We start from the raw sequence: 17,999 nt of genomic DNA, 5'->3' as shown, positions 1-17,999 counted from the left end.
ATTGTAAAAAAAAAAAAAAAAACTACCATAAAATAATTATCATGCGCAATACACGAGTTCGTGACTAGTTATTATAATTATTGAATTATCAAAGAAAAAAACGTGGATAATGAACACGTACTAGGGTGGATTAATTGCGAAAGGGGAAGTTATAGCACAATGCAAAAGGATTGTGTGCATTTCCACATGAAAAGCAATAATTTTTTAGGGGCTTTAAGGTGCCATAATCAACTCCAAACTTTGAGTGATGCGGCAGGTTACCTAAATTTATTCTTCTTATATCAAAAGGAATAAAATGTTTATAAACAATGAAATCATGAGGTTATAGGGATAGCTGATAAGTGATAACTCAACAGACCTTGTTAAATAGGAAAGTTTCCCCATAGAAAATTTATAATTTATAAATTAATGGGTTAATCTGGGTGCGCATTGCAAATTAAGAGAGAGTATATGTTAAATTTGATATTTTAATGCATTCTATCATCCAATCAATCTATTAACTTGTTAACTTTAATATTAGTTTTGGGTGCTAGGGTAGCTAGCGTAGATTAATTTAGAATTTAGGTGTCGTTAAAAGGTGTTAATTACAAAACTTTATGCTTTGAAGTAAGTGGAATAACCCCAAAATTTAAAGTGATGGCTGCAATTAATTAACCCTGAAGTTGTGTGAGTGTGTATGTGTGTGGGGAGAATCAACCAAAAGTTTTTTTTTTTTTTTTTTTTTGGAGATAGTTACAATATACTGCTAACCTTGTAACTCGAACTCTTTCTCTCCTAGCTAGACCCCCGAGCATTTTGTGCATGCTAAGTTGCTAACCTCTAATCAATATTGTTTGCTGTTAGTGTGAGAGTATTCAGACCTATGCCTAACAATGTTTCAGCAGAGTATTCTGTTTCTCAATTATGGTATAGTTTAATCCATTTAGAGCATTTGAGGGGTAATCTATATAGATGTTGATTTTTTTTTTTAAATAAAAAAAAAGATTACACAGGTTTCCAAGGCCAACACAGCTGTTCCAGTATGATTGGCATGGATTACTTATAAATCTTACAAAAGGCTTTGTCATTCATCTTCTTCATATGCCCTTATATTTTCTTTTGAACCAGACAAGTTTTTAGTCCATTATATAAATTGCGACACGTCATTCTCATTATTTTATGTAAATGGTCTGATTGTTATAGAAAAATTGGTTTTTAAATTCCAGATGATATAATTCTCTATAGTCTAGCCTGAGCAACTTGTTTCTGTATCCTCTTATCTATAGCGTTTTTAAAAGTATCCTCTTTCGGCCATATACATTATAAATTAAGATTTGTGACATGAGAGGGCCCAATTGACCAGAAGTTGATGCCCTTCATGAGCATTCTTCAATAACCATACCTTCCTTTACCATAAAAATGAAAAGTCATGTTAATGACCACACTTTCAGGATGAAGCTGTAATTTTTCTTTTTTTTACTACCTAAATGTTTTCATATAAGTGAAGTAGTAAGTGCATGGCAACCACTTGTATAGTAGGAGTAGTTGTTAATTATCAACTCGTCCCTTGCTGATTACTAAACATGAACCTAACACAACAACTTCAGAGATATCAACACAAATATGCCTATTTTTTATATAAGAGTTTCAACATAAAAAAACATGTTCAACCAAAATTACTAGGATCATCTAATCACTACAGTTCCTACCAAAAAAAAAAAAAAAAACTAATCACTACAGCAAAATTACTCGCTTCCCTCGGAGATGGATTCAAGCTTTGGCTTCCAACTTGTCCTAGAATCAAAAGCATTATTACACGTTTTTCTCTCGAGCCCCGACAGAACATCTTCCACTGATGCTTGCTTTGCCAATAGCTCTTGCAGCTGCTTCTTTGTTATAACAATCTTAATCCTCCTTACACTATTGTCTTTTTCTTTTTCAGCTAAAGAAGACATATTATCTGCAGGACTAGTAGTACCAACAGAACTCAAACAAGGAAGCAAGTAGTAAACTTTGCCTAACTTCAATTCATAATTAGGTGGGAGATGCTCTGAAGCTTCCTTGGATAAACCAATACCTGAGCTTGAAAAATTCACCAACATATCCTTAACAAGAATTGGTGAACTGAACTGTAGAATCTTTCCATCCATCTTCACAATCTGTAGAACTTTCCCATGCTTTGTTGTAGCATCTGTACTGGGTTTACAAAGAGCATAGCAATTACCCATGTTGCTTCAAAGAAACAAGAAAAGAGTTAAGAGAGAGAGAGAGAGAGAGAGTTTGTAGTTGAGGTTTATGAGTGTGGTGCAAAGGGAACAAGGTATTTATATATAGAGAGTTATTGTCTATACTCTAGTCTCTGTAGTGTCTAAGAAATAGTGAATATTTTACATGTGGGAAGGAATAGTAGAATCGTATCTTTCTGTTGATATATACTGATAAAAAGTCATTGTGAATTTGAAGGAAAAGGAAAAAGGCAGTGAGGTTTAAATTTTGTGTAAAGAAAAGGAAAAGATAAAATTGTCAACACGCATGCAAAAGAGGTCGGTTAGTGGAAGGTAACGCATTGCATCGCTCACCTGTGGGTGGCCTGGCTTCAGCCCAATTTGCAATTTTGTACAGCAAAAAGCCTAATGTTGTCTGTGTCAATGAGACCCTTTTGCTATAAAATGAACTTCATGACTGTACAAGTGTCATGGCATAACAGGGTGGGCACTACTTTAGACTAAACTAAAGCGTGTCACTATGGGGGGTCGTGGGCCAATCAGTATCTTTATGTTCAGATTTTGGGTAAAAAAGAGGCTAGTCTCAAAGATAATACGTACCGTATTTTTACTGGTGTATATATAAAATAGGATTTCTTAACATGTACTGATATGTATTAGTAAACTATTTTTAAAAATTTTTTATAAAAAAATATAAAAATAATTAATTATTTTGACAGTTTTTTTAATTCGCCTGACTTCAACCCAATTTGCAATTTTGTACAGCAAAAAACCTAATGTTGTCTGTGTCAATGAGACCCTTTTGCTATAAAATGAACTTCACGACTGTGCAAGTGTCATGCCATAACGGGGTAGGCACTGCTTTAGACTAGACTAAAGCGTGTCACTATGTGGGGTCGTGGGCCAACGAGTATCTTTATGTTCAGATTTTGGGTAAAAAAAGAGGCTAGTCTCAAAGATGATATATACCTTATTTTTACTGGTATATAAATAAATTAGGATTTATTAAGGTGTACCTTAGCGCGTATATTAGTAAATTATTTTTAAAAAAAATTTATGAAAAAGCATAAAATTAATTAACTGTTTTAACAGTTTTTTTTAATTCTCCATTAAAACTTTTCTAAAATAAGTAGTTAGTACTCATATAAAATATATTGGCTATAGACCACCACTTTTTATTTTAGTATTCTTATATTTGTCTATAGTTGCATGCATCATCCTTAATGTTTTGGTGATGTTACAGAAGCATAACTACTATTTGTTTAGGTCCCTTTCTGTGATGAAAGGGTATAGAAAAATATGATAGGCTTTTAAAGTGGTGCTTAATCCACTGGGAGTATCGTGCATGACCCTCCATATTTTAACTCTTTCCACAGTTCCAAGTCGCTTCCTACTACATATTTATATCATTGGATGCACTGAAAGAAACCTGATTGATTTGTGTTGACTGATATAAGTCTTTTTGTTTGATTTGTTATGGTACTGAGGTGCAGTTGACACTACATGCATGGTTTAGGTCACCATAGGATTATAGAATATGGTTTAGGTTTTTAATATCGGGTTATTGGTTGAGCGGTGCCTCTAGTAAATTGTTTGATGGGAAGTTAGCATTTGTTTTATATAGAACATGTTGATAATCAAAGTCTCCCAGGATTTGTGTTATTGAGATTCAACGGACGTTGTTTGTTATGAGAACAAAACATATATTATCTACAGCCTAAATGCTTTGACGAAATTGATGAGAAATAGGAAGGTATGTTTTTGTGTGTTGTTCTTTATAATACCACACATAAGCATTAATATTGGTAAAGCCATAAATTTAGCCATCCCCCCTTTTATATAGACAACCAAATGGTACGAAGCCAAGAGATACAACTCTTTGGAAATAGGCACAACTCTTTGGCAATGAGCTAAATTGGGCCCACCATGGGGTATACTCTATTTGGGTTTTGACTTGGTCCAATATTTCTAACAAAACAAAATATACACTTAATTCGATCTGGGTTTTTATCCCCAAAAGAAAATCTGGATAAAAGAGCTTGATAATGGAAATACAATCAAACATTGAATTAACAATCAAAAACAGTTAGAGCCTTGTATCTCAACTAACATCTCTCTCGTCTCTTATTTTTGAACCACCAAATTAAGAAAAGAATGATGTCATGCATCCGATTTGTAATGTATAGATAAGTCATCTCATAATATATAGGTCTCACGGGTGTGTAAATCCCACCATATATCCAATACTATATTGGAATAGAAATGCACAGATATATTCTTTAAAAAAAACAAAAAAAAAAAAAAACAAAAAACTTCTTGATATCTCTGATATTTGAAACCCCCCCTGGACCCCAATAGTTTTGCTATGGAACAATTAAAACTAATTCAAATTGGCACTAACAATCTTATAGAACGAATAGTAAAGCAATCAATAGTCAATACGCAATATAAACAAAGGAAAATACAAAGCACCATCATTAGCAGTAAAGATTTTTATAAAAAATATAGTAATTTATATTTGTGACCCACTAAACCTAATATCAATAATAAACTATAAGCAAATCTTCTTGCTTTTAGTGCTCGTGGTTACTGTGGGGCTTTCCACTAAAGAGAAATGCCATTATCACATCTAGGAAAAATAAGGAGAAAATGGAAAGACAAAGATTACACCTATAATTGCTATTGTTGACTTCCCTAAGTATGTTGCTGTCAAAACGCATCCAAATACGACGGACCTCAAAGGCTACCACTCATTCTAGCCTTCCTATATATCTTCTTATTTTAACCCTTTGATATCAAGTAAAATTTGAATGATAAAGTTTACTTTCAATCCATGGCAATTTATAGTATCACATATGTGTATACACATGACGTATTAAATTATTTAAATTAATTACATAACTTAATAAATAGGTTATGTGATGAAAAGTATACATAGGTTGTCCTCGAAATCAATTTGGAGGATAAACTCAGCTAGAAAATTGAGAAATTGCAAAATTAAATCTAAACTGTGAAAATGATTATCTCTATTTTGAAACAAATAGAGAAGATGTTAATTGGGATGAACTCTTCTTTGATACCATTACAAAATAAATTTATAATTGGTTAAATTTATAGTGGGTTTCTTTTTCTTTTTTTCTCAAAAAAAAGAAACCCACTATAAAATTTTCTAAAAATATAACAAATGTGTACTCTCTCATCTTATATAGAAAATAAGTTTTACTGTTATGCAAGAGAAGGAAATATGCATTTATTATAGTTTAGAGTATTCTACAATTACTCAACAATTATATCTAGGTCAACCATGTGGTGCATTCACATTCATATAACACAATTCATTGGCTGGCCGGTGAAGGTAGGAATTGATCTGTAGGAAATATCCCACAAAATGGAGGGCCCTTGAGAGTTGAGAGACTGGGGTTGCTTAGGGAATTTTAGGTAGAAAAATGAAGAATCCAAAGTGAGGAAAGCAATTACGTTTTCGTTTTCACCATGCTATAGCGGCAAAAAAGAATTCCTTTTGTTAGATTGGTGGGCTTCGTAAGTCAATAAGGCCACTGTTTTCAATCTTGCTACACAAGGAGAGATAGTATGGGACCCTTATGTTTGTACAAAAGCCATTGTTGTGCACCTAACCTATCATCTTCATCTAGAGGCATCTAATCTTACTCTATTCTCCGTCCACTACAAGCCTATGCATTCACAATAGTAAAGTTCATTGAACGACCCATTTTCCTCACCTGAAATTATTGATTTCACAACTTGGAACCCTTTTTCTCTTTTTTGGTGTGTGTGTGTGACCGTTTTCTATATCTTTTTTCTCTTTTTTGAGTCAAAAGTGATAGTATTTTTCTATTTCATTCTTTAAGAGCGACACCCCTACACGTTTAGTTTTCTCTTTCCGTTTTTGTCTTTTTGACGGTCTGGGGGTTGATTTCGAATGGGTTGTTAAGGAATACTACTTCTATAGTAGTATGTGTCTGCAACTTTAGCTAGCTAACCATCATGGCATCATCTTGAAGGGCAAGTTATTAAAAGTCTGCAATACACCCATGGAAATTTTTGACATAAAGTGGTGAATCCCTCAAAAACAATCAAATTCATGGAGGCCTAAATTCATATATATATTTATGGCAAAGGTTTCCTCCAAATCAGATTAGAGGATTCCTTCTTTCTCAAAAAAAAAAAAAAAAAAAAAGATTAGAGGATTCCTTTATCCTATTATATGACAATTCAAATAATCATTCATTGTATTTCTTTTAAATGACTCATCTAAACAAATTGTGTGTGATATGAGCCGAGTTCAAATTACTGAAAGAAAAGATACTTTAGTCAATTTGAGGTGACGAATCTTCTGAACATTAGTGGAAAAAGGAATTTGATGACTAATTTTTCTGCTTGGCTCTTATTATTCATTATTCTCTTAAATAGTCATATGTATAAGCAATACATCAAAAAAGTTCAAAATACAGTAAATCACTTATCCCAAAATAAAGTCTGTTCTAACAACATGACTTTTAATTTTAAATAAGTCATGTGATTAAATGTATACATTGATAGTAACAAGTCAGAGGAACTTTTGAAGGAAAATTCGGTCTATTTACTTAAATCTATAGTGTAGAATTCTCATAATTAATTTTCTCTTGCCTAGAGTAAGCTATGGGGTATCTTCTATCAAAACCCAGAACCTAGAGTGAGCTGTGATTCGAGTGGGTTGATACAGAAATTCTGTACCTACTATGTATGGCTGGGTTGAGAAGTCTATCCCTCAACATGAAGGAGATGGCAAGGGAACTTTAACAAACGCGAAAAATGTTGACAGTAAAATTGAGAACCCCTCAAAGAAAAACATGATTCATGCAGGTCTAAAATCATGAAGAATTGAGGTTTATAAATTATATATTCAATTGCACTCTCACATGTCCTCAAAAAAAAAATATATATATATATATATAACCCATATATATGTGTATGTTTTATGATTGCAAGCTTCTAATTTGGTTTAATAATAGTCAAAATCTCTCTCTCTCTCTCTCTCTCTCTCTCTCTCTCAATTAGAAGCTAGCAATCATAAAACATACACACAAAATTTGCATTGGCATTATGATGAGAAAATCAGTGAACACAACTTTTGTACTCCGACTTTGATTTGACTAACTGCGAGGAGCGGAGAAAAAATAGTAAGTTCATATAACTAATTGTCTAATTACCAAATAATAAACAGATAAAGGATTTTGTTTCAAAAACACAATTTTCTCCAAAAAAAATAATAATAATAATAAAGATTGTTTTGGAGGCTTTGGTTTTCCATAAAATCATTTATTTTTATGTGGGTGTGTTGCCATTATTTGCTCTTTCCAACACCATAGCACCACAAGGAAAGCAAGGCTGAGGCCATGGTCGAGGTGGCCATAGCAGAATTCTTAGTAATGGGACCAAAAAAAAAATTGTTCATTCAGTGCTCACCCAGTTACCACCACATACAGAGGGAGATAGAAATTTAAATTCTGAGTATAAAATCTTATAAGTTTGACCATCAATGTCAATGGAATTGAAAGAATAGAAATAGTTAATAAATTTGGTTGGTGAGAGCCTCATAATTGTCCCAAATCTATTTGTTGCTTATACAACATTTTGCTATATTCTTATTGGGCTTGCAAAGTCGTAGACAAAACAAAAGAGTGGTTTGCTCTCACTGCACAGTAATTTGGAAGAAAAAAAAGGGGGGAGAAATATCAACCAAAAAATTTTTAAATAATAAATTTCACTATTCAACATTGATCGATTTTGTCTATTTAGTTTTTTTTTTTTTTTTTTTCCCTATCAATCATTTAAATTTAATTTGGTTTCAATCTAGTCTTTTCGTTGAGTTTCATCCAACCTTACCGTTAATTTTCTAAAATGAAGTTGTTTTGATAGATTTAACGGTGAGAATTAGATAAAGCCTACCTTGAAAACGAATGGAAGTTAAATGATAAAAATATGAAACTAAAAAGACTGAAATAAGTAGTGAAGCTAAAATTCATACGATGTATAGGAGAAAATTGCCTAATCCAACAACCACTTTGATATGATCCTCAATTCTCCAGCATCATCTGCATGTAACAGGTAATTGCCACACACTGCAAATGAGTGACTAAAGAAATTAAGCCAGGATAAATAGAATACAAAAATTTATGTAGGGAATATAATTCTAGGAACTTAATTAATAGAATCAAATACAGAATTTGTAAAATCAGGGTAATAATTATATTATGTATTCTAATTAGATCAACTGGTAAAGTTTATGATAGTTGAATAAGAGATTTGGGATTCAATTTCTGTCTATACTAAAAATCAATTAGTGTATTAGTTTGATAATAACAAACTATTATCAAGAACGGATGTCATAGGTTAAAACTCTTAAAAAAAAAAGGTAATAATTCTATTATTTTGCAAGAAAATAAAATAGAGAGACTTAAAACATTTATTTCTCATCGTCCACTACCACTACAAGCACTTTATTTTTATTCTTTTATAGTCTCTGATATGCATTTGAAGCTGGAATGAATTCATAGTCCACTATGGGCCTATGGCCTTGTTCTCTGTAATCTCACAACTAAGCCCATTTAATTGGTCATACAAAGCCCATGGAATGTATAGAATTCATTCCTATCGTTGTCACTTTAGTGTTTTTATGCGGGCCTTTGTTACATGGAAAGCCCATTTTTGGATCTCTATATGATTTGTTCAATTCATAAGCCCATTCACTTTCCACTTTATATTTTACCAATTACAAATTAGAGTAATTCTTAGATACTCTTAAAACACGGAAAATGATACTCCCTCTTTTCACATTTATAATGGGGTCTAGTTATTAAATTCATGGTAGAGTTCACCGTGAATGTGAGAGGAGAGAGCACTATTTCTTCGTGTTTCAAGAGTATCTAAGAATTTTCCTATAAGTTGTCATGTGTTTATTTTTTTCCATTTTAAACTTTGGCTATTTTATAAGAAAAATTAAATTAATACATAGTAAGTTGTGACTGATGGAACATAAAATAGAATACAAAAAATGATACAATAGATTTATATTCTTTTTTCTTCTCCCCTCTCTTTAACTAAAAAATGTTAAGAGTCTCGTAATTCAATAACATTGCTTAACCTCCCTTATAAGGAAAACTAAGCTAAGTTTAGAATCCTAATCTCTCTCACTCTCGTTTAAAAAAAAAAAAAAAAAAAGAGGTTAAAACTTTTGGAGCTTGGGTGGGTTGGAAGTCCAGGTTCAGTTAAAGGCTCTGTCCCACAAGAGTATGTGATATGGACTCAAATGCTATCTGACCCAATAAGTTAAAGATGGTCCAATCATTTCAATCAACTCTGCTATGCTCATCTTTCATTTAAACTAGTTTAATATTTCTAATGAAAATGTTCATGATTGAAATTTCTCATCTTCTATTACATTTATCAAATTATTTATTAAAAAAATTAGAAAAAAATTTATTTTAAAAAAAATAAAGAAAAGAAGAAGAAGAATCTCCTCCCCATTCACACTAAGGTAAAAATAAAAATAAAAATAAAAAAATAAAAAGACTGCAATTTAGCAAGTTAAGGAAACGATCTTTCTTCTTACCAAAGAAAACAAGTACTGTAGAAGATTTTTAAGCTTGCTCCTGTGTGCATTTTCGATTTTCTTCTAGTGGAAGCATATTTCAGGACATTAAATCTTCGCCATGATTGAACCATGATAGTGCCATATGGTGTGACAAAGAAATCACGGGGGAAAAAAAACCATTGTAGATATAGAAAGCGATAAATATCTAACATTTTTTTCAAAAGAAAAATATATATCAACATGTCATGTCAGTGACAATCTTGATTGGGCATTAGAGTTTGCATCAAGTTAGAGAGAATGGATGGATAAAACAAAAATGTCTGTATTGTCCAGTTCTCTCATGAGAAAAAAAAATGTGATTTCAACCCCCCCTCTCTATTGTAAGGAAAAACAAAAACAAAAAAAAAACACAATGAGACAAATATATTAGAATATACTTATGCTCCGTTTTTTTTCCCCATATTTCATGGTGTTTGATACAGCACAAAATGTAGATCAAAGAAAATATTTTCTCTTATCACCATTAAAAAAAAATTAAAAAATTAAAAAAAAAAACCAAATAAAATGAAAAATAAAAAATTGCTTTTTGATAGGGGGAAAATGTTTTTCTTAATGTTAAATACTTGATAGGCTACTACAAATAAATTCCACATCAAAGTTACTCTTACAAGTGTAACACCTCTCTCTCTCTCTCTCTCTCTCTCTCTCTCTCTCTCTCCCCTACCATTGATCGTCATTGAGGAGTGGTTGATCGACCATTAACTAGTGTTGATCAATTGTTGACTTTTTCCCAATGAAATTTTTTATTCATATCATTCGCTTTCTTAATTTTTTTTTTTTCTTTTTTCTCTATATTTTTTGTGTGGAGTCCAAGTTTGGGTTTTGTTTTCCCATTTAAGACTCTAAAAGGCCAAAATAATATAAAATGGTTTCCCATTTGGGATTACGTTTTGCTAGTGAAAGCTTTTATTAATATAATTGAATGTTCAAATACGTATAAAATACTATGAACATTTAGACCCTCAATTCACAAATTACCAATTCAAGCTTAATATCAAACAATATACGTGCGGAAAATGAAAATAAACTTATAACAGAATCGATAAACAATCTAAACCAAATAAAATCACATCCACAGCAGAAATTAAATGGTAAAGATAGAGGGAAGAACGATGTAAACACAAGGACAACACAACAATGTGTTATCGAAAAGGAAATCGAAGCTCTCGGCGTAAAACCTCTCTGCCGCCCTCCAAGCGATCAATAATCCACTAAAAAATGAAGTTGGGATACATGAACAGCAGAAGACCCTCCAAGCATAATCTACCCAGTGTATCTAAGCCCTCCAAGCTTCTTGCTCCAACAAGGTTACGCCGAATCTTTGTCTTCTTTAGCTTACCGGATTCCGCTATAACCCATAGTATCAATCAATATCCATTGGTCCCTTCCTAACTGCTTTCCAAAACACCAAAAAGCCTTCTCACAGATATGGGTATGGTGAGAAAAGGATTTGGGTAATGAACCTCTCAATAATGTAACAATGGAAAGGGTAAAAGTAAAGAAATTTGAAGAGTCACTATATAAAGATTGTAGATGAGTCAATCTTGTTTTTCTTTAAGGTTTCTCTCTCAAAATTCTCTCTAAAAGCTCTCTACAATTCATGGGTATAAGAGGTATTTATACTAGAGTGAGAAAGGAATGCGAAGAGTCAGTTTCTCAAAACAGAGCTGGCTAGCGACTTGGCCTCGCGACTTGACTGAGTTGCGAGTTCAAGCTGTGAACTAACTGAATTGCCAATCTGGACTTTTTGTCCTATAGTGCTACAGTTGGCATACTGGTTCAACTTTTCTGCATGCCTCACTCGTGTGCTTCTTCTGGCGGCTTGCTAATCGCAAGTCCCTACTTCATTGCACAATCTTGAGCATTTTTTCACACACTACCTTTACGTGATTCCCATCTAAATATAAGGTTTCTAAATGCTGAATTACAAGCAAATTTGGCACAAAATAAAACCAACAAGATGGTTGATTAAATTCAACCTTACAATAATTAATTAGAATCATGTGAAATATTAATGATTTTCTTTGTGAACCAAACAACATGAAATGATTTCTTGCTAATTATCAAGATTGCAATCAAACATAAGAAAACAAGCTTGTTTTTTAGAAAATGCATCAGATTGAGCATGAGCATTTTCTTCATTAATTTTAATGTTTTTTTTTTTTTTTTTGTGTGTAAATGTTAGTGATTTTTAAATACATTTTACTAAGAGCCTTTTAAGCATTACCTAATTCTCTCCATGTAGAGGTCGAGCCAAGGTTTGAATCTCTCTCTCAGACTTGGGTGTCATGCTGAACACTTTCTTCCTTAAAAGGGTTTCACAATTCTTGCATCTCCATCATAAGGCCAAACTAACTTTTCATGTTCCCACAAACTAAAATATTTCATATGCAAAGCTGTCTTCATTCAATGCTATGCTAATAATTAGACTTAATTGTAATGACTCCAACTCATGATGACACTTATATGATAAACAGTACTAGCCAAAACACTAAAAATGATTTTTTAAATTAAAAACAAAGATACTGTTATTAATCTAGCTACTAAATGTTTGTTAAATATTTATATTCATATATAGTGCATGTACTAGAACTAGAACAATGTTTTGAAGGTAAAAGAACAAGGAGAGACGTGCTTCACATAGCACAACCAAATCAGCAGCAAGTTCTTAGTATATGCAGCTGTTCAATCATAATAGAAGAAGACTGTCAATGAATCTTCCCTCTCTCTCCTAATGGTCCAAACCCCACAAATGGCACCACATTAAACATTATATTCTACGCGTAGTAATAAATTACTTTATTACTCACAATAATGTATGTGCTACACTAAGAGAAACTATATTACACTAACATGGAAAACGAATATATTTTTTTTTTTTTTTTTGTGTGTAAATGTTAGTGATTTTTAAATACATTTTACTAAGAGCCTTTTAAGCATTACCTAATTCTCTCCATGTAGAGGTCGAGCCAAGGTTTGAATCTCTCTCTCAGACTTGGGTGTCATGCTGAACACTTTCTTCCTTAAAAGGGTTTCACAATTCTTGCATCTCCATCATAAGGCCAAACTAACTTTTCATGTTCCCACAAACTAAAATATTTCATATGCAAAGCTGTCTTCATTCAATGCTATGCTAATAATTAGACTTAATTGTAATGACTCCAACTCATGATGACACTTATATGATAAACAGTACTAGCCAAAACACTAAAAATGATTTTTTAAATTAAAAACAAAGATACTGTTATTAATCTAGCTACTAAATGTTTGTTAAATATTTATATTCATATATAGTGCATGTACTAGAACTAGAACAATGTTTTGAAGGTAAAAGAACAAGGAGAGACGTGCTTCACATAGCACAACCAAATCAGCAGCAAGTTCTTAGTATATGCAGCTGTTCAATCATAATAGAAGAAGACTGTCAATGAATCTTCCCTCTCTCTCCTAATGGTCCAAACCCCACAAATGGCACCACATTAAACATTATATTCTACGCGTAGTAATAAATTACTTTATTACTCACAATAATGTATGTGCTACACTAAGAGAAACTATATTACACTAACATGGAAAACGAATATATGAATAATAAACTCTAAGTAATGGAACAGATAGGAAAAGAATGAAGATGGAGAAAGTTGAATACAGCGAGGCACGTATCTCTGGACCCATTTAAAGTATAGAAAGCAATGATATGGCAAAAGATAATTATGGAAAACAAAGCTCTTTGAAATTTTATTGGAAATTTCTTGCACAGTTGCACCTTTTGTCTTTTGCCCACTTGCTTTCTTTCTTGTTGTTTCCTTTTCTTTTTCTTTTTTTTTTCTTTTTCATTTTCTACAGCTACTTGATATTGGAGTTCACATAATAAGTCCTTAATATACACGTAACTTTTATCCTATATTTTTCTTTCTTTGAGGTTTTTCCCTTTATTTCTTTTGGATTTTGTTTTCTTTACCTCCTATATTTTCCAGCCTTTCCAAATAGCATGATTAGTATTTCTTGTTAAGGGTATCTTTCTTGTGGAATCTAAAAGGACGTGATGATGGAAGTCTTAGTAAGTTTTTAGCTAGAAAGAGAAGAAGAACAAGAAGCACCAAGTGTACATCATCAAGATCACATATTTGTGGAAAAAGTTTTCCTTGAATTAATTGTGATCATCAAGTGGTTTCTTTTCTTTCTGTCTTCTTATACCTTGTTGGCTTTGTTTTGGCTTCTGGGGTTTGGTTTTTATCAAAGTTCTCACTTGTTTTAGTGTCAGAAGTGGTTGTCTGAGCCCTTAGTATCTCTTGGTATTCATGTCTCAACAAAGGCAAAATAAGATGGTTGGTGCAAACAATGTCTCACAGTTTGGTGACACAACCTACACCAAGATCTTTGTTGGAGGATTGGCATGGGAGACTCAAAGGGATGGTGTGAAGCGTTATTTTGAGCAGTTTGGAGAGATTCTAGAGGCTGTTGTGATCATTGACAAAAATTCAGGAAGATCAAAAGGCTACGGCTTTGTAAGCCAACTTTTTCAATAGCCTTTATATATATATATATATATATATAGCATGATTTTAAAATTTTCATGCTTGGATTTTAATCTCTGATTTTATTTATTTTTATTTTTTTCTTATTTAGGTAACATTTAAGGATCCAGATTCAGCCATGAGAGCTTGTCAAAACCCCTATCCTGTAATTGATGGAAGAAGAACTAATTGTAACCTAGCAGCCTTCGGAGCACAAGCGAATTATCCAAACACTCCTCAACGAGGTTGGCAATTTTCTGGTTTTTATCAACAATTTGTTCTAAGTTCTGATGTTAATCTCGGTCTAAATCTATAGCCAGTTGGTTAATAACTGTATGTTTTATAATGTCAATAATCTGCAGGGAAAGTTTCGTAATCTTGTATCTAAGAGTTTGACCTATATATATATATATATATATTATTATATTATGTACATATATATATATTCTATATAGTATTTATTTGTTATTATTATTTCCCATGAAATTTGCAGGAATGGAGAAATTCAGGCCACCTTTGAGAACCATGGCACCAGCTCCTTTTCAAGGGACCTCCACATATTTCCATCAACACATCCCCCAATACTCATTTCCATATTCAGCATACGGGTAAACAGAATATTCTAGGAAAAGAAATTACAATCTAATTTACTATATATATGATAAGTAATTTTAGACATAATTCAAATTTTACTAGATAAGCCTTACAAATGTGCCATCAATAATTTAGATATTTATCTATTATGTTGTTGAAGTGACACCAATCACATTTATTGTCGCATTAATTTGTAATCTTTTTATAGTAAAATTGATAAAAAGTTTTAAAATTTACCATACTCATTTTTAGCAACTTCTGAGTTCTGAATGTTTTCCCTTAAAAATTCAGGTATCCCGGTTACCCACAAGACATGTTAGCAATGGTTAGTTTTTCCTTCTTTTCTTTTCTCACCACCTTCTCCCCCCTCCCCCCCAACAAAAAGAAAATACTGATAAGTTCGTGCTTGCTTGTATAGACATAGTCATTGCAAGTTTTAATTCAAAATCAGTGTGTGGGTGCAAATCATTACAATGTGTAGGGCAGGCCACAGTTTGCATCTTAGTTCTTATACACAAAACGACTAGCTAAGTTATCATATCAATTTTTGATGTAAAGACAGAATCATTGCAATGCACTTTAACGACTTTAATTTTGAATTTACTTGTGTTTGTGCAGAACTATTACAATGTATATGGTGGCCAACAACAGTTACCATCTTATTACGCCTATGTAGGATCTGGGTCTCCTGGAGTCTATAATTATTATCCATTCCAAGCTCAACATGGACACAGTACTAGTACTCCACTGCAGCACAGCCCCAAGAGGATCATACAACATCCTTACTTGCCTCAGCAACGCCGTGCAATTGGGGGCCTACAATTTACTACTTCGGTTTCCCCATCATCAACCTCTACCACTGGTTTAGTCTCTAACCAATGCTTCAATGTATCATTGTATAAAAAAACAAGTACATCTTGTAAACCACTCTTATATATGAATGCAGAAAATTCAGGCACAGCAACAATTGCTGCAGCTGGAGTGCCAGGAAGTGCCTCTGAACAGAATTCATCAGCATAAATTTTATGGCAAATATTTCCATACATGAAAAGAGTAGAAAGGTCAATAGAAACAGCAGAAAGGATTACAAAGAGTCACAGATACCAGACAAAAGAAAGGAACTGGATTTCATTTTTCAATTCCAACATCAACATGCCTAAGAAGAAGTAACTAAGCATAGGGAGACACTAGGTAGTTCATTCATTGGACAGGTGATTGGGACCTTAAAGACTGCTCCACTAATCAAACTAGGCATATCCAATCGTTCATTATCCTCTCATTTTTTTATTAAACAGATATTTTCAATACCAAAGCCTTTAGCTTTCTTTTTCTTCTTGACTTGCAATTTACTACTATAGTTATCCATCTATGAATTGATTTTGATACACCATTTTTTTATCTGTCATTTTATATTGGTTCAGGAGACTGCTTTTATATAGTAATAAGCTGTCACTTTAATGGCATGCTCAGATTAGCTTCAGTATTTGCTTTTTTTATATTTTAACAGTTGCTTATGATTATAATTGTACGTTAAGAAGTTGGTTGAAGGCCAACAAAGGGTGTCTTTGTACCTCTTGTTTGTTAGAGCTCTCCATGTGCCAAAGTGTCCTTACGGTCACTTTCCTTTGACCTCATATTCTGCATCATCCAACTTTTTGGAAATTTCCTTTTGAGATTGGTATGTGTATCTCAATCCAAGGGGTTTCACTTTGTGTTTGTGATCCATTAAATTTGGGTGAAAGCCTGCTGAAAATCTTTGGGGGCATATAAAAATGTGGTAAAGCAATCTTGATGCCACATGCTTCCAGATGCTCACGAGAGAAGAATCAATCTCTATGGAAAATGATTCCAAACTTTTCCCGTAAGTTGTAGCTAGCTGACAATATTGGGAATCTTGGTGTAATATGTAGTCTTTGAAAGCATCTATAGTTTCCTCATAATTGTCAAAATAATAAAAAGGAACATCAACCCCCATTGAGGTAACACAAGAAAGCTCTTCTTAAAAGGCCAATCTTTTTTCATAGATATATATAGCTTGTCTAGGAAAAATAGATTTCTATAAATGTTCTCCCCATATTAGCTTTTTCTTGAGCTTAGCCTCACTGTTTTTTTGAAGTACAACTGTACTTTTACCTGCTTTCATCAAATAAGCAAATCAATAGTATTTTTTAGATTCTAAACCTACTTAGAAACTAGTAATTCTAGTTGCAACAGTCAGACAATAATATTCAAGAATCAAAAGAGTGCATGAATGGAATCGACCTTAACTTGGGTGGTAAAAACTTAACTTTTGCTGAATAATAGTAGCCAGAGGAAAATCATAGGTGCTTTGTCAAGGAACTTGCCCAGCTGACTTTTGATTAACTACTAAAACTTATGATTAATCATTTACAAATCATGTTTTTGTTTACTATAACTCCTAAAACTTTGCAGTTGACCAGCTATATTTTCAGAAAAAATTATTCCTCCCACTTAGTCAACTACTTCATGCCAGAAGAATAATATAAGATGAAAACAATCACATGCTTCACTAAGGAGTTACATAGATATTTAAAAGTTGGAGACAAAAATTTTCATTTATTAAACTGACAAGTTGTAATTGAAGCAACATCACTTATATACCGTATATAAAAAATAGATAAAAAACATCACTTATATACCAATCACAATATCTCATATTAACTGTTATGAAAAAAATTCTAATAAATTTATGTAACTAAATTTAGTGTATTTGAGATCAATAATCTTGCGTCAAATTTAAAGTTAAAGGCAAGACTAAATTACACTTTTAAGTTTAGAGTTGTTTTCATTTTGATCCCTTCTTAGTCTTACCAAATTTGATTCTAATCTCAAATTTTTTTAGTCCTTCCATCCAATTCATAATTGATATGGTAGTTAAAATGCCAAAAAAATAACATCATATCTCTCTCTCTCTCTTAATGGTCTTTTTTTTTGCAAAACTTTTAATGGCTAATTTAGCTAGTTATGGATATAAACGAAAATACTGTTTTAAAAGACACCACCAATAAA

At 32.5% G+C, this 17,999-nt stretch overlaps 1 protein-coding gene across 1 annotated transcript; it reads left to right on the top strand.

Moving 5' to 3' along the window:
- Positions 1 to 13,732: 13,732 nt before the first annotated feature.
- On the top strand, positions 13,733 to 16,354 carry LOC112008679 (uncharacterized). Its single transcript, XM_024041011.2, has 6 exons — positions 13,733 to 14,366; positions 14,488 to 14,620; positions 14,869 to 14,983; positions 15,261 to 15,294; positions 15,588 to 15,831; positions 15,916 to 16,354. The coding sequence occupies exons 1-6, from the start codon at positions 14,160 to 14,162 to the stop codon at positions 15,987 to 15,989; spliced, it is 807 nt and encodes a 268-aa protein (XP_023896779.1). The 5' UTR covers positions 13,733 to 14,159; the 3' UTR covers positions 15,990 to 16,354.
- Positions 16,355 to 17,999: the final 1,645 nt, after the last annotated feature.

The sequence above is a fragment of the Quercus suber genome, unplaced genomic scaffold (genome assembly GCF_002906115.3).
Source record: "Quercus suber isolate HL8 unplaced genomic scaffold, Cork oak 2.0 scaffold_851, whole genome shotgun sequence".
Classification (NCBI taxonomy): Eukaryota; Viridiplantae; Streptophyta; class Magnoliopsida; order Fagales; family Fagaceae; genus Quercus; species Quercus suber.
The sequence above is the reverse complement of the archived record's forward strand: the minus strand, read 5'-3'. Positions and strand labels throughout refer to the sequence as shown.